Raw genomic sequence first — 18,226 nt, forward strand, 5'->3', positions numbered from 1 at the left:
ACACACACACAGCCATTTTCAAAGACTGATGACTGTATGAGACGTGAATGAACGGACGGCATGAATACAGTGTACACTCTCTCTCTCTCTCTCTCACACACACACACACACACACACACACACTCTTTGTTGCTAGGGTCCATTGTCTTGACAGCACTGCACACTGCATTAAAATCTAGGTTACCGGATATGACGCCAGTGCCCTGCCTCCCTGCCCAGCGGTAATAGGGTCTAATCTCTTAAATCCACGTTTGGGTCCTTATAACGAACATGCGATGTAAAGGTGATGCAGTTTAAGGGAAAACGCTCATATATTTTCATATTTAAAAGCAGTATCCCCCCAAAAATGAACATTATGTTGGTGGTTCTGTGTAACCCGTTCGCCAGAAATATTTTATTTTGAAAGCAGTCCGGAACTTGTCAATTCTCTCGTTTTACATGCTTATATAACGCATATTAGCGAGAAATGTACATAGTTAAAGCGGACTTTGGAGAAAACACTGGATGTAAATTCTATACTTAACTAAATACTCCACTATTTCCGTAAAACCGGACCTCTGTTTTAAACGTTTGGCTGTAATACTGTAAAAGCTATTTTACATTGCCTGTTCGCACCGGAAGTGCTTTGAATCATTGCTAACTTGACGCGCTTTTCTCGCAGCTAGCATTCAGACGGCCGAACCACGAGCAGCTTCATCTTGAAAATAATCGACAAATCAAGAGGATATTTCAGTTTCGGACAACGTCTGGGTGCCGTGTCTGTTCGCTGGTCCACAATGGCGCCCACTGGTCGCTCTGCTGGAGGCCTTTCGAGGTGAAAAATTAAAAAAAAGGTGAGCCGTCGTAGCGACTGATACGAGCTAGCAGGCTAAGCTAGCGCTGGCAAGCATTATCGTTTCCCGTTTCCTGGAGGGATTCACTGTCTCTCTGTTTCGTGTCTGTGCTTCTTATGACACGGATCTTCCACATTTAGCAGTTTAGGTTTAAAGGTTAGAAGTGTGAGTGTAGCCGAGGATTAAAATCGGAGTCTGGCTCGGCTTATTTGATGCCGTGAAGCGGAAAGTACCATAACTTTTTAGTCTGGTCCGTTTTCCTTGTTTTTTCTGTTTACTAAACGTAATCCCCTTCAGAGTCGACACTTTTTGTGTTTGTAATAGCTTACATCTGTAAAATGAGTATACTTTAAAACCTCTTACACGTTGGCACGTAAAGCACTTTGTTTTCATGTTTTCGGCCTCATTCATTTAACCTTAAATTCCTGCAGTCTTTGTTAAATGACATCGGTAAAGTCTGGTTGTCAGGGAATATCTGCAAACACTGAGTTTTAAATGCTAAAATTACGTGTCTTTCCCCCCAACTATTTTGTTAATCGATGAATCATTTAGGTAATTTTAAGATGGTTCCCTGAAGAACTGGAAGCGGTTATCTTTAGGTTTTGTGGCATTTGGGCTTTTTTTTTTTCATTTTTTAAATTTTTTAAATTTTTAAATTTTTTTTATTTTTTTATTTTTTTATTTATTTATTTTATTTTTTTGTACGTTTTATGGACCAAACAATGAATTGATTAATCATGAAAGTAATTGACTAATTCACAACGAAAACGATTGTTAGCTGCAACTCTATTGTTTTTCCTTTTTCTCCAACTATTTAATGGTTGATAAATATAGTTCGGAAAATGTTAAACTAAAATGTTTTTTATTTTTCTCTGCTGATTGTTAATTGTTGGTGGTTTAATGGTGACCCGCCTCGTCAGATGTCTTTTGTCCATTCATCAGTTTAAAAACCAGCCGCAGCCATGGTTCAATATATGTTAGGTCAAAAAATAATTTCTAAGTTGTGTTTATTGATTGCTTGTTCCCAAGTAATTTATAAAGCAAAAACATGAAAAAGTTGTCGTTGACATCTTCTGCAGTGTGAGGTTTTGGTGGCCAACACTCCGCCTGCAACAGCAGAAAAGGAATCGTCGTGTTTTGAGAATTGATTATTTGACCGAACATTGGTTCATTCAAGCTTCTCGCGTGAGGATTCACAGCTTTTCTTTATCATGTATGATAGTAAATTAATTCTCTTTGGGTTTTGGGCTGTTGGTTTGACAAATCAAGCAAACGTAAAAAGTAATCGATTAATTGATGGACATTTTTCACAAATGATTAATTATAATTGAAACAATAATCAGCAGATGAATCAAATGAGAGTCATTTCTAATTGCAGACCAAGTAAATGTTGCCGAGGACTGATCGATTCATCGTTTCTGATCCAAACTGCGATCACGTGATCACCAAAGCTGCGGTGTTTCTGCAGTGCTCCTGACTGACCCAGGATCTGCTGTGTCAGCTATTTCCCACATACCTGCCGAGCTCACCGATCAGAAGCGGCGTGCTGCGCGTGCACAGGTCAGGCTAACGCAATCAGCATCACCTGCTCCACCTGCTGCTTCATTAGTCAAACGGCTTCAGCTGGAGCAGAAGCGGAGTTACGGCGTTTAATCCCCAGTAAAAACAGCTCGTCGCTCATTTGGGAGCGTTTCGGCTCTGAGGCCGCAGACGTGCAGCAGAAACAGGTTCTGTGCAAAACCTGAAGCTGCAACATCCAGCGGAGACACGAGCAGTTTATACCGACACCTGAAGAATCAGCACAGGTGTTTGCATGACGGAGAAGTTCCGGTGAAAAGTCCCGCGAAAACAGAAAAATAACTGCCGCTGGTCAGTGACTTTACAGAATGTACCTGCATGTTTCTTAAATATATTAGAGATTTCATTCTTGCATTAGAGTAATGGCGTTTAATGTTTTCATGGTGCGATGTAGTTTCCTGTCCTGTCTGTAAATGTTACTGTTCATTGTGAATATTACACTGAAGCTTGGTTTGAAGAAAATCCTGAATCAAATCAAAATCGCAGAATCTGCCAGAAAAATCACAATTTTCCTGAAATCGTTCAGCCCTGATGTTGACAACATTTTTAAAAGAAATGTGACATGTTTCTTCAGTTAACGTTGTTTGTGTACAAAACAGGTCATGTTAAAAAAGCCTAAGACGTAAACACTGAAATGTGTTTTTGTGTCTCACAAGACTCAGTTTCTGTTTTTTTTCTAGCCGAGGCTGAAACTAACACCAATAATTGATAAACATCATGAGTAAAGAAAACCATTTTACAAAACGGAACAGGAAAGTAGAAAACAAAGTTTGTTTAGGACGTTATCTTCAAACTAAATTTATCACAAGATAAGAAGCGTCAGGGTCTGGGTGGCTCTCCACCTCTGAGCAGCTTCCTGGGGGAAATCCTGAATAAGGTATTGATTGTAAGAGGAAATCAGTGTTTCCATAGATCAGGGAGTGTGTTCATATCTGGCTGCTCTTTATCTGTTTGGCTGAATTTTTGGAATATTAAATGCAAGATAGCTGAGTATTAATGAGGTTTAACACTGGAGAAGCTGGAGCCAGACAGCAGTGGGTGTTTCTGCTTAATTAACCACCTAAACTGTTAATGGATTGTCAGAGCTGGTGCTTGTGGGTGTTTCAGCTCCTCACATGTCCTTCTGCAGCGTCACGTTAAGCTTTGTCCTCCTCTGGTCTCTCAGGTCGATCCATCGCCTCCCCAGATGTGGCCGCTACCTCTGCTGAGACTCCTGTTCATGAACGGCCGGGATGCTTTGATTGAGCGGCTGTGGCTCGGCCTGGAGGGATGACAGGACATTAGCAGACATGGAGACAGGGGAGACGCACAGACAGCTGGAAACGCCATATTTACTCAGTGTAGATTCTCCACTTTAGCCTTTAGGTTCCTCAGGATAAGAGTAAACCCTATTTTTATATTTTTTTTATTCAGAGCTGTTTTTGTTAGTTATTGAGAAGCCATACTCAGCTGACAGACGTCAGGATGAGCTCGGAGGGTTTTCAGTACCGAGCGCTGTACGACTACAAGAAGGAGAGGGAGGAGGACATCGACCTGCACGTTGGAGACATGCTGCTGGTCAGTAAAGGAGCGCTGCTGGCACTCGGCTGCGGCAACGGAGCCGAAGAACGGCCGTCAGAGATCGGATGGCTGCCGGGCTTCAATGAGACCACACAGGTAGGACGCCACGCCGACTGGTGGACTCGTCAGTTAGAATATTTGTAATTATTTAATAATAATATATGAGTATATTTAGTAATATGTCTAATAATCATTAATCTAAGAACACGCTCAGGCTCTGTCTCACACCTGAGACAGAGCCTGAGGGTGGAAATTATAGTGGGAAATTATAGTGGACGTCTCACTTTCCGACTTCACACAGTTTTTCTTAGATTCAGACATTTCTGTGTCTCTAACTCGTCCCTCAGGAAAAAGGCGACTTCCCGGGAACGTACGTGGAGTTTGTCGGTAGAAAGAGGATGTCCCCGCCCACACCGAAGCCCCGCCCACCCAGACCGCCATCCGCAGCGTCAGCGAGGACTGACTCAGAGTCCGAGGGTGAGTAAAATTCGATTTGCATGTCTGTGTTCCAGGGGTTAATTTGGTCCAGATATTTGTGTGTAGGAGTAAAATGCTTGAATTGTGCATCAGCAGTGAGTTTTCACCGTTTCCCTGGAGACGCCCTCACCTGTGAGCTTCAGTCAGACACACCTGAATAATGGCGGCTGCACCTGACAGTGACAGTCTGCTGGAGTTGAGTGAAGCGAGCAGTGAATTTCTTTGTGTGTAGATATTTTACGAAAGCTTCAGTAAGCTTCGTGTGTGGCTCTGAGGGTCGGTGGGTCGGTCCGTGTGGTTCTGGGATTCTTGGTATCCAGAGGATGAACCCTAATAACCTTGGGGGTCCTGTGACTCTTCATCCAGATCAGTCATCAGTTCCATTCAGTCCAGTTTTATTTATTTAGCACCAAATCATAACAGAAATTATCTCAAGGCACTTTCCATATATAGCAGGTTCAGACTGTTTTCTTTATAAATTTATAATAAAATAAAATTATTATTAACAGTTCTTAGCAAACGCCTGTAAAACTAACGGCGTTCCCATCATCCCCGGCTGGACTTCACGTTTCCTGCGTCACTTCACTCTGAAGAAACTCTGAAGCAGTTTTCAGCCTGAAACTGGATCAGTGTGACTCACACACTTCAGTTTCCTTCAGCTGCTTCCTCACCAGCAGCTTTATATGCAGTAACTCTCTGTGCACACGCACACGCACACACACACACACACGCACACACACACACACACACACACACACACACACACACACACACACACACACACACACAGCTGGTGTTTAATCAGGGTTGTGGTTGCTGACTGAACAGATCTCAGCTCTGTTCTGCTGCCACCAGCCTTACCAGAGAACACAGGAAGTGTGTGCGTCTGATTTTACTGTACACTGTGTGTTTGTTGATGCTATCTGCTGTGTGTGTGTGTGTGTGTGTGTGTGTGTGTGTGTGTGTGTGTGTGTGTGTGTGTGTGTGTGTGTTGTGGTGGTAGCTGGTAGGCAGCAGTAATCAGGCTCTTAATGTTACTGTTCTGTTTCACAAAGCTGCAGAGCCACCTCTGCTTCCTGCTGCTTCCACCCTTTCATATTAAAAGTTGTTTGCCCAGTTTGAGCCTCTCTTGTGGAGGAGCTGTGAAGCAGGTGGTCCCTGAATCAGTTAACATGGGCAGTGATCTGCTGGCAGTTTAACCTGCTGGTCTCAGGTCAGGTTCCTGTAAAGGTTCGACCGGAGCAGAACAGGTTAAATACACCGTCATACGATCACTGTAAGAATCACACCAGCACAGTCTGATGTTGAGCTACAGAAACGATGTGATGTTGAACACTGTGTGTTTCTTGTGTGTTTTTTTTATTTAGGCTTCATATTGCCAGACCTCCCAGAGCAGTTTGGACCCCCGGACACAGCCCCCCCCCTCCTCATCAGACTGATGGAGGCCATCGAGACCAAAGGTACCAGATTCACACATGTAGACATGAGTGAACAGGACACACGTGAATCTGATGACTGAACATGTCCTAAACATGCGACGTGTGAGAGGAACAGGAGCACTTCCTGTTTTTGAAGTCAGTCCATCCAGCTGACAAAGTCTGTGTAAAGCAGCTGATTGGTCGACTCTCCAGCAGCACAGATTAACTTTGATTTAGAAAAGTTCCTGATTTAGATCAGGAAGCTGTTCTGTTCTTTAAATTACTGAAACTGTGCAAAGTATTAAAAGCTTGGTCTTTATTTTGAACCATACGCAGCCTTACCTCACTGTCCTCACCTCACTGTCCTCACTGTCACCTCATGTCCACCATCTGCATAAGGAGAAACACATGTTAAAGCTGGCTGCAGACACATTAAAGTCATCAGCTCCTGTGTTGTTGATATGTGGTGTGTGCTGCTGCAGGTCTGGACAGTCCCAGTGTGTATCGCAGTGTGAGCGGAGGAGGTCTGGACACGCGACAGCTGGCCGACACCGGTGAGCAGCCGTTTTCTCCTGTCAGACACGTAGAGTCATCGACTGTAGTCAAGCAGACGCCGTCGTGTTGGTGGTTTGATTTTCCTTTTTCTGTGGACTCTCAGGATTTTGGTTCAGACAGGCGACACGAGCAGAGCTGCTTTTTACTCCACTCAACCACATAAACCAGCTTTAAACAAAAATCTGGTCATCGCAGACGGTGGCCTCAAATTCTCTGTGATACGGCTTTGATGAATGAATGAATGAATGAATGAATGTAAATGCTTGTGAGCGACAGCAGCCTTTGACCTCATCTTCAGATTATTACCTGGAACAAAGTTGTGATTGGTCCTTTTCCTTCTAACCGGGGTGTGCTTGTTTTCAGACCTGGAGCAGCTGGAGGTGTCGTCCCTGTGTGATGGGGTAGTCCGGTTCTTGCTCGACCTCCCCGGTCCCGTCCTCCCCGCCTCGCTGCAGGCAGACATGGTCCACGCAGTGCAGGGTCAGCAGAAAGCAGAGCCCTCTTGTCTTGTCCTGACTATTCTGAATTTCCTTTTTTTTTTTTTCGTGAGTCTGTGTTTGCTCAAAGTTCTGTCCTCCTGTTTCCGTCTGCAGAGGTGCGAGACCTGGAGGACTGTGCCCAGGTGCTGCGAGGTGTGGCGAGCTCGCCGGCCTGCCCGGCCCAGTACGGCCTGACCCTGCTCAGCGTGGTCCGACACCTCGCCCGACTCTGTTTGCACACCTCCAGGAACCAGCTGAGCCCCCGAAACCTGTCGGAGATGTTCGGCCCACTGCTGTTCAGACAGACCGCAGGGTCAGTGGTGGACACACAGACACACGCGCACACACACAGACACACACACACTCTTTCTGGCCTGACATATCAGCCGCTGCACAGAGCGTGAGCTTTCTGTGAGCTGATGAATTTGGCCGTGGGAGTTGTTGGAGTCAAATTAGGTGAATTTTCTGCAGCGTTTCTGAGAAACTGTGACACAGCTCGTGACCTTTTTGTTACTGTGCAATGAATCAGACCGTTTGAAGATGTTCGGCTGTTTTAGGTCAGCAGGGTTTATTTTAGAAGGAAAAAACCAAAATCCTGAATTCATTATACAAGAGAGAAGCAGAAACATATTGCACATAGGTTCAAATAGTTTGAAATGAAGTTCGATTCTGTTGATCTGCACAGGAATCACAGCTTTCGTGTTTCTGTGAGGCTTAAAGAACAGACAGCAGACTGAGTGCTGATCAGCCAACAAGTAGAAATAATAAACCTGAATATGAAGCTCAGAGATCTCACTGTTTCCATGCTGAGGATTTTTAATTGATCATGATTTATACTAATTAATATTTTTCAAATGACTTTTTAAAAATCCTTTATACCTGAATATGTTTTTAGAAATACACATTTTGATTTGCTGTAAAAGAAAGTGAGAAGTGTTGATGTTACATCCTGAGTCACATGATAACACTGCTAACATGAGTCATAAGAACAGGAAGTGTGTGTTTTACTGAGAGCCAGGTTTGAGTTGTTGTTGTTCCAGGAATGAGCAGGTTCCTGTTCACAAACCAAACGTCGGTAATCTCAGGAACATCTGACTCCGTCTGCGTCTCTGTTCAGGTCCGAGTCCAGTTTGGATCCTCTGGTTCAGGTCCTGGAGGTTCTGATAACCAGCGAGCTGAACATGAACCAGGCTGCCCCAGGTAACACACACACACACACACACACACACACACACACACACACACACACACACACACACACACACACCTGACTCTGTGTTTGACTGTTGGTAGGAAACATTAAAAGCCGTCGATTCCTCCGAGCAGTGTGAAAAAACATGGACTGGATGTGAAAGCACCTCAGTCCTTTCACAGGTGTGTCTGGTGTTGAAGGTCTGTCAGGTTCCTTTCACCTGTGTGCTGTTTCCAGTGTGAACTCGGCCGTGATCAGGTGTCATGTGATTTTGAGCCACTTTGGATGGAGGATAGTTTTCGGTTCCTGAAGCAGCGTCACACTGGATCTGAGTCACTGTCACCAGTCGCAGCTGTTGCTCCATCGTACGAGTGAAACGTCAGATGTTTGTCACACACAGAGAGAGGAGGTTTTTGATAAATGCAAATTCAGTTTGTTTTCCTCAGTGTCAGGTATAAATCAGAGTGTTGTTTTGGTACTGAAACCTGGTTGTTGTGAGAAGCTCCGTCCTCGTGTGGAGAACACGATCGAGCACAGGATGATCAGACTTTGATAAATGTGTGGATTATAACAGATGAAACCTCTGCTGGCATTTTGCTGATTATTAAAGTGGAACGGTCCGAGCTCAGAGATCATGGAACATAACACAGTCCACTTTCCTCTGGTTTAATACTGTTGGACAGTAACGCTGCTTTTTGTCAACATCGTCTGGTTCAGACGTAATATTCGAAAAAACTTTATTGGTAGTGTCACAAAGACAAGGGGTTCAGTGTTCAGTTTAAGCTCCATATTGTATGTATTCATTCATTCATTCGTTCAATGTCTGAGTGAAGCTGTCAGTATATTGATCAGTGTGTCGATCAGCCGGTCGGTCAGTGTGTTGGTCGGTCAGCTGACGTATTGATCAGGCGGTCAGCTGATGTATTGATCAGGCAGTCGGACTGAGCGGCAGCTGAAACGATGACATCATCCAGTGAGGAGTGAAGGATGCAGCAGAGACGAGAAGAGAAGGAGTGGGAGGGGAGGGGGGGTGTTGCCTCGGTGATATCGCTGCCATCGCAGGATTGGCTGGGGGCAGCAGTGATGTCACACATCTCCAAGCTGCTCTCCTGAGCTTTGAACTGAGGCTGAGAGAGAGAGAGAGAGGGAGGCAGACGGAGAGAAAGTTGCGTCGTTTTAAATGTGTAACAGCTGAAGACGAATGCAGACGGTTTCAGGCTGTTAGTTTCTCAGAGAGCCGTGAGAGAGGAGACCCTGCAGATTTCAGGCACCAGGGTCGAGTGTGTCGTTGAATTTAAGAGAGAAAAGGGGGTCAGTGAGGAAGCTGGAGCCTGGACGCGTTTCCTTCGAGATGACGTCAGTTTTTTCGAGGCAGGATGGGAGCGCTCCCCCGAAGGCAGAGGATCGTGAGATCCAGAAAAGAAGCATCCGTGTTTCGTTTCATATCTGATGCTCTGTGGAGGCGGGTGAAGGTGTAGACGCCGACATGGAACGAGAGGAGGGAGGCAGGGCCGAGGCCGAGCCGCCGAGAGGAGGACGAGAGAAGATCCTCTGCTACATTAACATGCAGAGCCCAGGTAGGAGCTGAGAGCTGAACCTGGAGCTGCTGGAGGGGACGGACACCTGGTGGCGCTCTGACTCAGTACTGATAAGATGGCCGGTGCTAATCGTCCTGAGCCGTTTTGTGAAATGGTGTTTATCCTAATGATTTAAATTCTGTTTGTGCTTTAGTTATTTTATAAAATCAAAACTGATTTGAAGTTTATCTTCTACACAGGGAAGGATTTTAGCTAAAACACACACACAGACACGCACACACACACACACACGCACACACACACACACACGCACGCACACGCACGCACGCACGCACGCACACGCACACACGCACACACGCGCACACACGCACGCACACGCACGCACACGCACGCACACACGCACGCACGCACACACGCGCACACGCGCACACGCACACACACACACACGCACACACGCACGCACGCACACACGCACACGCACACACGCACACACACGCACACACACACACACACACACACACGCACACGGGATAAATGGGTTAGATGGTTTGTGCGGATGCGTCACTCGTGTGCAGCCTGTAACAGTAGCTCCTGATTTTTTCCATTATTTTCCACTTTTTCTTATTTTTTTGGACTTTTATTCAATTTTCTATTTTATTTTATTTTCACTTTAATTTATTTATGTTAGAAACATTTTTTCTGCAAGTTCTTCATTTTCATTTAGGAGTTGGTCTGTACGTTTTTCTGATTCTGATGAGATGCACTTTATTTAGGTGATTCACAAAAAATATACGACTCAAGATTTCCCAGAAAAAATAAATAGTGTAAACAGAATGACAGTACACACAGAGTGAGCCGTGTAAACAGTAATGAATGTATAGAGAAGGCTGACGACAAAGGCAGTTGCTAATTAATTTACCATTGTTGGATTAGAAGGCAGATTGTGTTCAGCGTCGTTCTTCTAAGTGATCTATCAAATCGAATCATCACCCAGAGTTTTTCCTGTTCTCTATTTGTCCCGTCTGTTCAGACCGATGAATCCAATTTTTTTTGTGTGGAATTGTTTCCGTTTTTGGAAACTGCTGCTTCCTGCTTCCTGCTTCCTGGTTGACGCGTTCACATGAGGAGGTGTCTGAGTGACACCTGGAGGCTGTGAGGTGTTTGTATTGTGATTGTGCTGTCACGTCAGGCTGGACATCGAGCTGCTGACACTGTGCTGAGCTTGTGTTTCCATGTTGTGCCATAAACAGATTCCTCTGGTCACATGAGCGTTGAAGTGAAGCGTGATTTCACCTGCAGGTTGTGTGACGCAGCAGATGTCTGCTCGCTAACAGCAGTGAGGAGAAGCACAGTGCATGTAGAAAATCAATTCTAATAATAATAATAATTCTTAATATACGGTGCAGCATCACGTGTAATTAGAGCTGTAATTACAGTTGGTTAATTGGTTAGTTTTTATATTCTATTGATCGTTTCAGTCGTTTTTCAAGCAGAAATGAAGTGAAGTATTTGTTGGTTTAGAAAAATGAGATCTGTGCTAAACTATAGTGATCTTTGATAAAGATGGATTACAGTCTGTGGAGTGGACAGGTCCGTATTAATGAGGAAGTCAAACTTTAGTCTGAGTGGGACGTTTAACAGTGTCTGAATCAACACTGTGATTTTTCAGACATGTCTCTGTGGACATTTCCTGTGACACACTGGGGACAGACGCTGATTCTGATGAGCAGAGAGAACCTGCTCATGATACTGGCTGATGTGATCTGTGCCTCCAGTTTAGTTTGTGTTAGGACGGACTTCCAGAATGATTGTGTAGAGAATTTAAAGCTTCAGTGTTTGACACTTTAACCCTCTGTCTCCGTCTCTGTCTCCGTCTCTCTGTCTTTCAGCTTTACCTCCCAAACCAGTGAAGCCGTCGACTCCAGCGGCTTCCAGCTGTTTTAACAACAGTATGGCTCTGCAGGACGCTGAGTGGTACTGGGGAGACATTTCCAGGTGACTGACACACACACACACACACACACACACACACACACACACACACACACACACACACACACACACACACAAACACACAAACACACAAACACACAAACACACAAACAAACAAACAAACAAACCAAGACTGAAAACCTGGAAAAGTAAAATAAAAAATCTCTCATGTCATCAGTTTAGGATCTGAGTATGCAGTTTGGGATAAATTCACCTGGACAGTTCTTTAGCATCCTGAAGGCTCACTGAACTTAAGCTTAAGCTAATGTGTACTTCCTGTGTCGAGATTTGCCTTTAAAATGTGTAAAACTTAACAATAAAGTTCACACAAAACAGCACAATACAACAACAACACACTAAACACGCACGACAAACAGTGGTCCAATAAAATGACTTTAAATCTCAGTGATGAGAACCATTGGTTCAGGAGCACACGGCGGATCCCGGCTGGGATCCCGGCTCTGATCCCGGCTGGGATCCCGGCTGGGATCCCGGCTCTGATCCCGGCTGGGATCCCGGCTGGGATCCCGGCTCTGATCCCGGCTCTGATCCCGGCTGGGATCCCGGCTGTGATCCCGGCTCTGATCCCGGCTCTGATCCCGGCTGGGATCCCGGCTCTGATCCCGGCTCTGATCCCGGCTGGGATCCCGGCTCTGATCCCGGCTCTGATCCCGGCTCTGATCCCGGCTCTGATCCCAGGCCCGAGGCGTCTGCTTCGCTGCGGCTGCAGCTGATAAATGAACGCAGAGTCCTGTTGCACCTGAGCTGAATGAGCGATGTGCTGTTTCACAGAGAGGAGGTGAACGAGAAGCTGAGAGACACAGCTGACGGTACGTTTCTGGTCCGAGACGCGTCCACGAAGATGCACGGAGATTACACTCTGACTCTGAGGTGAACCGATCAGCGCTCGCACCAACACAGCACAGCCTTTTATTTCCTGACACAACCATGTAGGGATTTAATTGTCAGTCTGTTGTTATTGATCTAATTTTATATTTATTTTGCAGGAAAGGAGGCAACAACAAGCTGATAAAGATTTTCCATCGGGAGGGGAAGTACGGCTTCTCTGACCCCCTGACCTTCAGCTCAGTGGTGGAGCTGATCAACCATTATCGCCATGAGTCTCTGGCCCAGTACAACCCCAAACTGGACGTCAAGCTGCTCTACCCAGTCTCCAAACACCAGCAGGTCTGTGACAGCAGCTGGTGGTCGGCTGGTTAATGTCTCCCAGCGCAGAACGCAGTGATTGGCGACTGTTGGTTTGTCAGTGGACGAGTCGTCTAATTGGACGTGTTGTTGTGTCCTTCAGGACCAGGTGGTGAAGGAGGACAGTATTGAAGCTGTGGGGAAGAAGCTCCACGAGTATCACCTGCAGTACCAGGAGAAGAACCGAGAGTACGACAGGCTGTACGAGGAGTACACCAGAACATCACAGGTACACGACAGCACGCTACGCCACGCCGCGCTACCGTACGCTACTCCACGCTACAGGCAAACAGCACGGGGTGGAGCCTCCACCTGTCCGTCTCTGCAGGTCACAGCAGCATGATGGGAAATGTGCCATGGTGGAGGGAGGGCGGCCTCAGCAGGAGTCTGTTCCTCCAGAAAACGTGTTTTTTACTCATTAAGTTATTTCAGTGCTGTGTTGAATTCACAGGTAAAGGTGTGTTCACAGACACGTCTGACCAAGATCATTGTAAAACACAGACTTCTCTGTCAAACCCTTGTTGTGACCTGTGATGACTGCAGAGCAGAGTGTCAGCAGCCAGGTGTGCCACGCCTCAGTGTTATGTAGAACACCTGGTTTGGGTCGTATGCTGGTGTTAGCTCACTTTGTGTTATTCAGTCCGATGTGTTCTGGGATCATGTGACACAGGACTTTCTTCACCTTTTCTCTAACCCATCTGTTTTCTTTCTTTCTCTCCTCCTCTTCCAACTCATCCTGTTTGTGTCCTGTCTTCTGTCTGCTTTCTCTCCTCTCTCAAACCCCTCCATCCTTTCCTACATCCTGTTCTCTCCCTCTTTATTGTTTCTTCCTCTTCTCGCCGCCCTCTGCTCCATGAACTTTCTTTCTGTCTCCCTCTTGTTATTTTTCTCCTTCCACCTCTCCCCTTTGTCCTCCTCCACCACCTTCTCTTGTGCCTTCCTCTCGTCCTCCTTCCCCTCTCCGTCCCTCAGGAGATCCAGATGAAGAGGACGGCCATCGAGGCGTTCAATGAGACCATAAAGATCTTCGAGGAGCAGTGTCAGACTCAGGAGCGCTTCAGTAAAGAGTACATCGAGAAGTTTCGTCGAGAGGGCAATGACAAGGAGATCCAAAGGTAGGCTGTTGCCATGGCGACTGTGACAGACCTTTAAAATGCACACACACGCATATTTGAAGGAGGCCTGGTTGCCATGCCTACAGAACCTGCAGGGAGAAACCACCTGCTGGTAAATTAAATCTGAAGCTGGAAGTGAGAAAGAAGGAAAGGTTTGTCGTCCAGTCAGAGGAGTTCACAGGACTCGCTGGAAGTCCTGGGTCTGATGTTTGAGTTTCACAAAACTTTGCATCAGACTCAGCTAATTTTTTATTTTTATGTTTATATGAAAGTTTGACATTTGTTTAAACTGAAACTGTTCAGACGCCACCGATGTCAGAAAGCTGCAGCTGTTCAGCGCTTCTGTTTGATTTCACCAGTTTGAAAGAATAAACTACATTTCCAACTCTGAGCTGTTTTTATGTATAAGAGTAGCTGAGGCAGGACTGTGGAGCAGCACGGGGACACCGAACGCTGCCACATTCAGCTGAAGGACAGGTGAATGTCTCCACAGGATCATGGAGAACTACGACAAGCTGAAGTCTCGGATCAGCGAGATCGTGGACAGTAAGCGCCACCTGGAGGTGGATCTGAAGAAACAGGCCGCCGACTACAGAGAGATCGACAAGAAGATGAACAGCATCAAACCAGACCTGATCCAGCTCCGCAAGACCAGGGACCAGTACCTCATGTACGTCACACACACACTCACACACACACACACACACTCACACACACACACACACACACACACACACACAGAGCAGAACTGTGTGTTACAGCACATACTAACAGCTGTGGCATGTTTCTGTGTGTGTTTCCGTGTGTGTGTTTCCCAGGTGGCTGACCCAGAAGGGCGTTCGTCAGAGGAAACTGAACGAGTGGCTCGGTCTGAAGAACGAAACCACAGAGGAGTAAGTCTGGATGAACTGATCGTGTCTGGATGTTCATGTGTTCATTAGCAGTTTTATTCAGATGAACTATGAGGGTGCGTCTCTCAGCTGGTGAAGGAGACAGGTGAACAGGATGTGACATCAGAGCCAACCTGCATCCATTTGTGTATTTTATCCAAAGAGTTAAAACCTGAGGCTCGTCTGCACCTCATGGTGTGTTTCAGTCAGAAAACATAAACATGTCCCCTCTGTGGCTCCTCCCCCTCAGTGAGTACAGTATGGTGGAGGACGAGGAGGACCTTCCTCACCACGACGAGCGTCTGTGGCGTCTGGGAAACATCAACCGCAGCCAGGCCGAGTCTCTGCTCCGAGGGAAGAGGGACGGCACCTTCCTGGTCCGCGACAGCAGCAAACCGGGCTGCTACGCCTGCTCCGTGGTGTAAGTCTCACCTCTCTACCTGTCTGCCCGCTCCCTACCTGTCTGCCTGCTCTCTACCTGTCTGCCCGCTCCCTACCTGTCTGCCTGCTCCCTGTTTACCTGCTGTGTTATATTGGATTCACTCACATGGGAAGACGCTGTAAATACAGGTTTTCTGTTGGAGCATAAGTTGAGGGTGTACGGCAGCTTGTCAGTGTTTCTGGGATGGACTCCGTGTACATGTGTCGCTCTTTTCTTTCCTCTCAGGGTGGACGGAGAGGTGAAACACTGCGTCATCAACAAGACGAGCACCGGTTATGGTTTTGCGGAGCCCTACAACCTGTACGGCTCTCTGAAGGAGCTGGTGCTACACTACCAGCACACCTCGCTGGTCCAACACAACGACTCGCTCAACGTCACGCTGGCGTTCCCCGTCTACAGCCAGCAGAGACGGTGACCCGCCCGCTCCTCCTGATGTACGCCGCCACTGTAGACCAACAGCCAGAGCTCAGCACCGGGAAGGAAGTCCACACCTCCCACCAGTACCTGACCACATGACACATTTCACTCTGAACACGTTACGTTTAAAGCTCTGTGTGATAACTCAGCTCCATAACAACACGCGAGATGGAAGGTCAGAGGTCAAACTGCAGTTTGTGACAGTCTTGGTGCTGCAGATCACAGTGGAACAGAAATGTATTTATTTCACAGACGATGGCGAAGCCTCATGCTGAGTTTAATGCTGCGTTACATCCTGTAGGAATCAGCTACAGCTCTGTTAAAACTGACAACTAATATTTTACTGTGAAAGTCATCACATGGAGCTTTAACTTCCTGTGAGGATGGTGGGGGCAGAAACGAACAGCCCCTCCCAACTCTCTGTAAAGATTCAGAGTTAAACCAAAAAAAAAAAAAAAATCTCTCAGCTCATAGAAAGTAATTACTGTCATCAGAGTCTGAGATAAACAAACTAACAAACAAACAAATTTGGTCTAAAAAGAACAAAATAATGAAGATATTCACATTTCATTTTAAAGAGCTGCTGAAGCCACGTATCAGTACAGACACAAACCCAGTTACAGTTAATACAGATACCTCAGACATCAGTGTTATCAAGAGGAACCAAAAACACTGACACGTGAGGGAAGAGGAAAATAACAGAGACGACACCATGAACATTTAAAGAGAAGAATCTTTAAAAGTAAAAACACAAAAAGCAAAATGCAAAAAGAAAACGATCAGGACAAAGATCTGTTAACTGTTCAGTCAGTTTACTCTGAGGTTTGACAGGAGAGGACTCACCTGTCTGTACAGGTGTGCAGAGATCAGTTTTTAAATACGGCAGGTGTGAGCTGAGTCTTATGTTTGTTTTTTTGAGTCTTTACTTTGAGAAATTTAAATTGTTTTTTTTACAAACTGAAGCTGTTGCTGGAACGTTTGGGTTTAAACCAGGAAACCGATCTGATGGAAGGCGAAACGTCGGCTCTGACCACACGTTGGTTTTCAGCGTTCAGTGACGTACAGCGTCTGATTCTTGGTGCTACAGACACACTTCAGTCAGAGGTTGATGCCCCGCCCTCAGCACAGATTTTAACTGACACTCACACGGTGACTCGACCTGAACTCCACCCGATGATCAGGCCCAGCCCGTCAGATTGTGATGGATGGTTTCCTGAACCTCAGACACTAAAGAACAACACAACTATAAATCCACTTTTTGCAAAGGAGCAATTTTCCTTTTTCAGAGAAAATTCAGTGAAACTGTCACAGACACAAAAACAGCCGTGAAGATGATGTGATGACGGCGTCTTCGAGCTGAAACAGGCTGCTGTGTTGTTCTTTACACACACTGAGGTTTTATTCGACACCCGAAGCATCGTGGTTTGAGCGATGCTTCGGGTGTCGGGTGAGGTCCCGTCACAGTCTCCGTGTGAGTCGATGCCGTCGCCACTTTACCTGTTTATCGTCTGCTGAGAAACGAGGTACAGAACCGTCATGTCGGTGGTCAGAGCTGGTCCGGACTGAGCCGCAGCAGGAAGTGGAGCTGGACTGAGGTCAGGACTTTAGTCGTAGTGCTGAACTGCTGCTCACTTCAGCAGAACAGAACCAGGACTGGACTGGTCTGAAACTACACCTGTGGACTGATGATGATGATGATGTCAGATACCAGATGGTGGACAATCTGAAGAGACTTCTTGCAAACACTGTGAGCGACTCTGAACGAGGTTTAACATGAGGGTGAATGAACGGATCCACTTTCATTTCACATCAGGATTAAAATAAAATGCCCCCCCCCCCCCCCCCCCCCCCTCCCCACCCTCCTCCCCACCCCAGAGAATCCAGTCTGCAGTGGTTTCCAGTGGACGGATGAATCCTTTATTCTTTCATTTCAGTAAACGTCTGTCAGTCCTGGTCCTGGATGCTCAAAGATCTGCTTATTCTGGATCAGAACTGTGAGACTTAAAAAAAGCAGGAACAACAAGGACTCTTCGAGTTTCATGGACTAACAGACATTTGTCTTTATGGATGATTTTTCTTTCCTTTTGTGCATCAGGACATGATTTGTTTTGGAGACGCCAGGTGCAGGAGGTGAAACGGTCTACGAGGATCCGAGGGATCCTGTACCCATGGTAACCGCCTGGTAGCGCCCTCGCCTGTGAAGTCGGGCTGTTTCTGTGCTTCAGTCACTTTCAGAATCAGCACACGTAATAAAATGTTTGGAAATGTCCTGAATTTTTCAAGCCCATGTTTATTTTTTCTGAATACTGTCAGTAACAGCTGGTAGATTCTGTGATTGACGAACGGCTCGATGCCCAAACCAGTGAATACCAATGAAAACCTGAATCTTTAGACACCAGTGTTCAGGAACTCTGCTGAATAAAACACTCGGTCTGATTATCTGAAGGATGTTACTGACATCGAGAAACATCTCGTCTCTGTTTTGTTCAGATTCTCCACAGAATCAGCTGAAATCTGAAGGTAAGGATGAATGG

General features: G+C 46.2%; 1 protein-coding gene across 2 annotated transcripts; it reads left to right on the forward strand.

Moving 5' to 3' along the window:
* Nucleotides 1–509: 509 nt before the first annotated feature.
* Nucleotides 510–18,149, forward strand: LOC121184177 (phosphatidylinositol 3-kinase regulatory subunit alpha-like). Of its 2 annotated transcripts, none has more exons than XM_041041663.1 (17): nt 510–833; nt 3,577–4,067; nt 4,319–4,448; nt 5,816–5,908; nt 6,349–6,420; nt 6,785–6,901; nt 7,015–7,213; nt 8,018–8,100; nt 11,520–11,625; nt 12,415–12,513; nt 12,630–12,810; nt 12,932–13,057; nt 13,801–13,943; nt 14,437–14,613; nt 14,762–14,836; nt 15,084–15,254; nt 15,501–18,149. In XM_041041663.1, the coding sequence occupies exons 2-17, from the start codon at nt 3,876–3,878 to the stop codon at nt 15,688–15,690; spliced, it is 2,154 nt and encodes a 717-aa protein (XP_040897597.1). In that variant the 5' UTR covers nt 510–833; nt 3,577–3,875; the 3' UTR covers nt 15,691–18,149. The 2 variants fall into 2 exon arrangements, with proteins under 2 accessions (XP_040897597.1, XP_040897598.1); XM_041041664.1 differs by lacking the exon at nt 510–833 and adding an exon at nt 2,445–2,702.
* Nucleotides 18,150–18,226: the final 77 nt, after the last annotated feature.

This window comes from Toxotes jaculatrix, chromosome 7, assembly GCF_017976425.1.
Source record: "Toxotes jaculatrix isolate fToxJac2 chromosome 7, fToxJac2.pri, whole genome shotgun sequence".
In the NCBI taxonomy this organism is placed as follows: Eukaryota; Metazoa; Chordata; class Actinopteri; family Toxotidae; genus Toxotes; species Toxotes jaculatrix.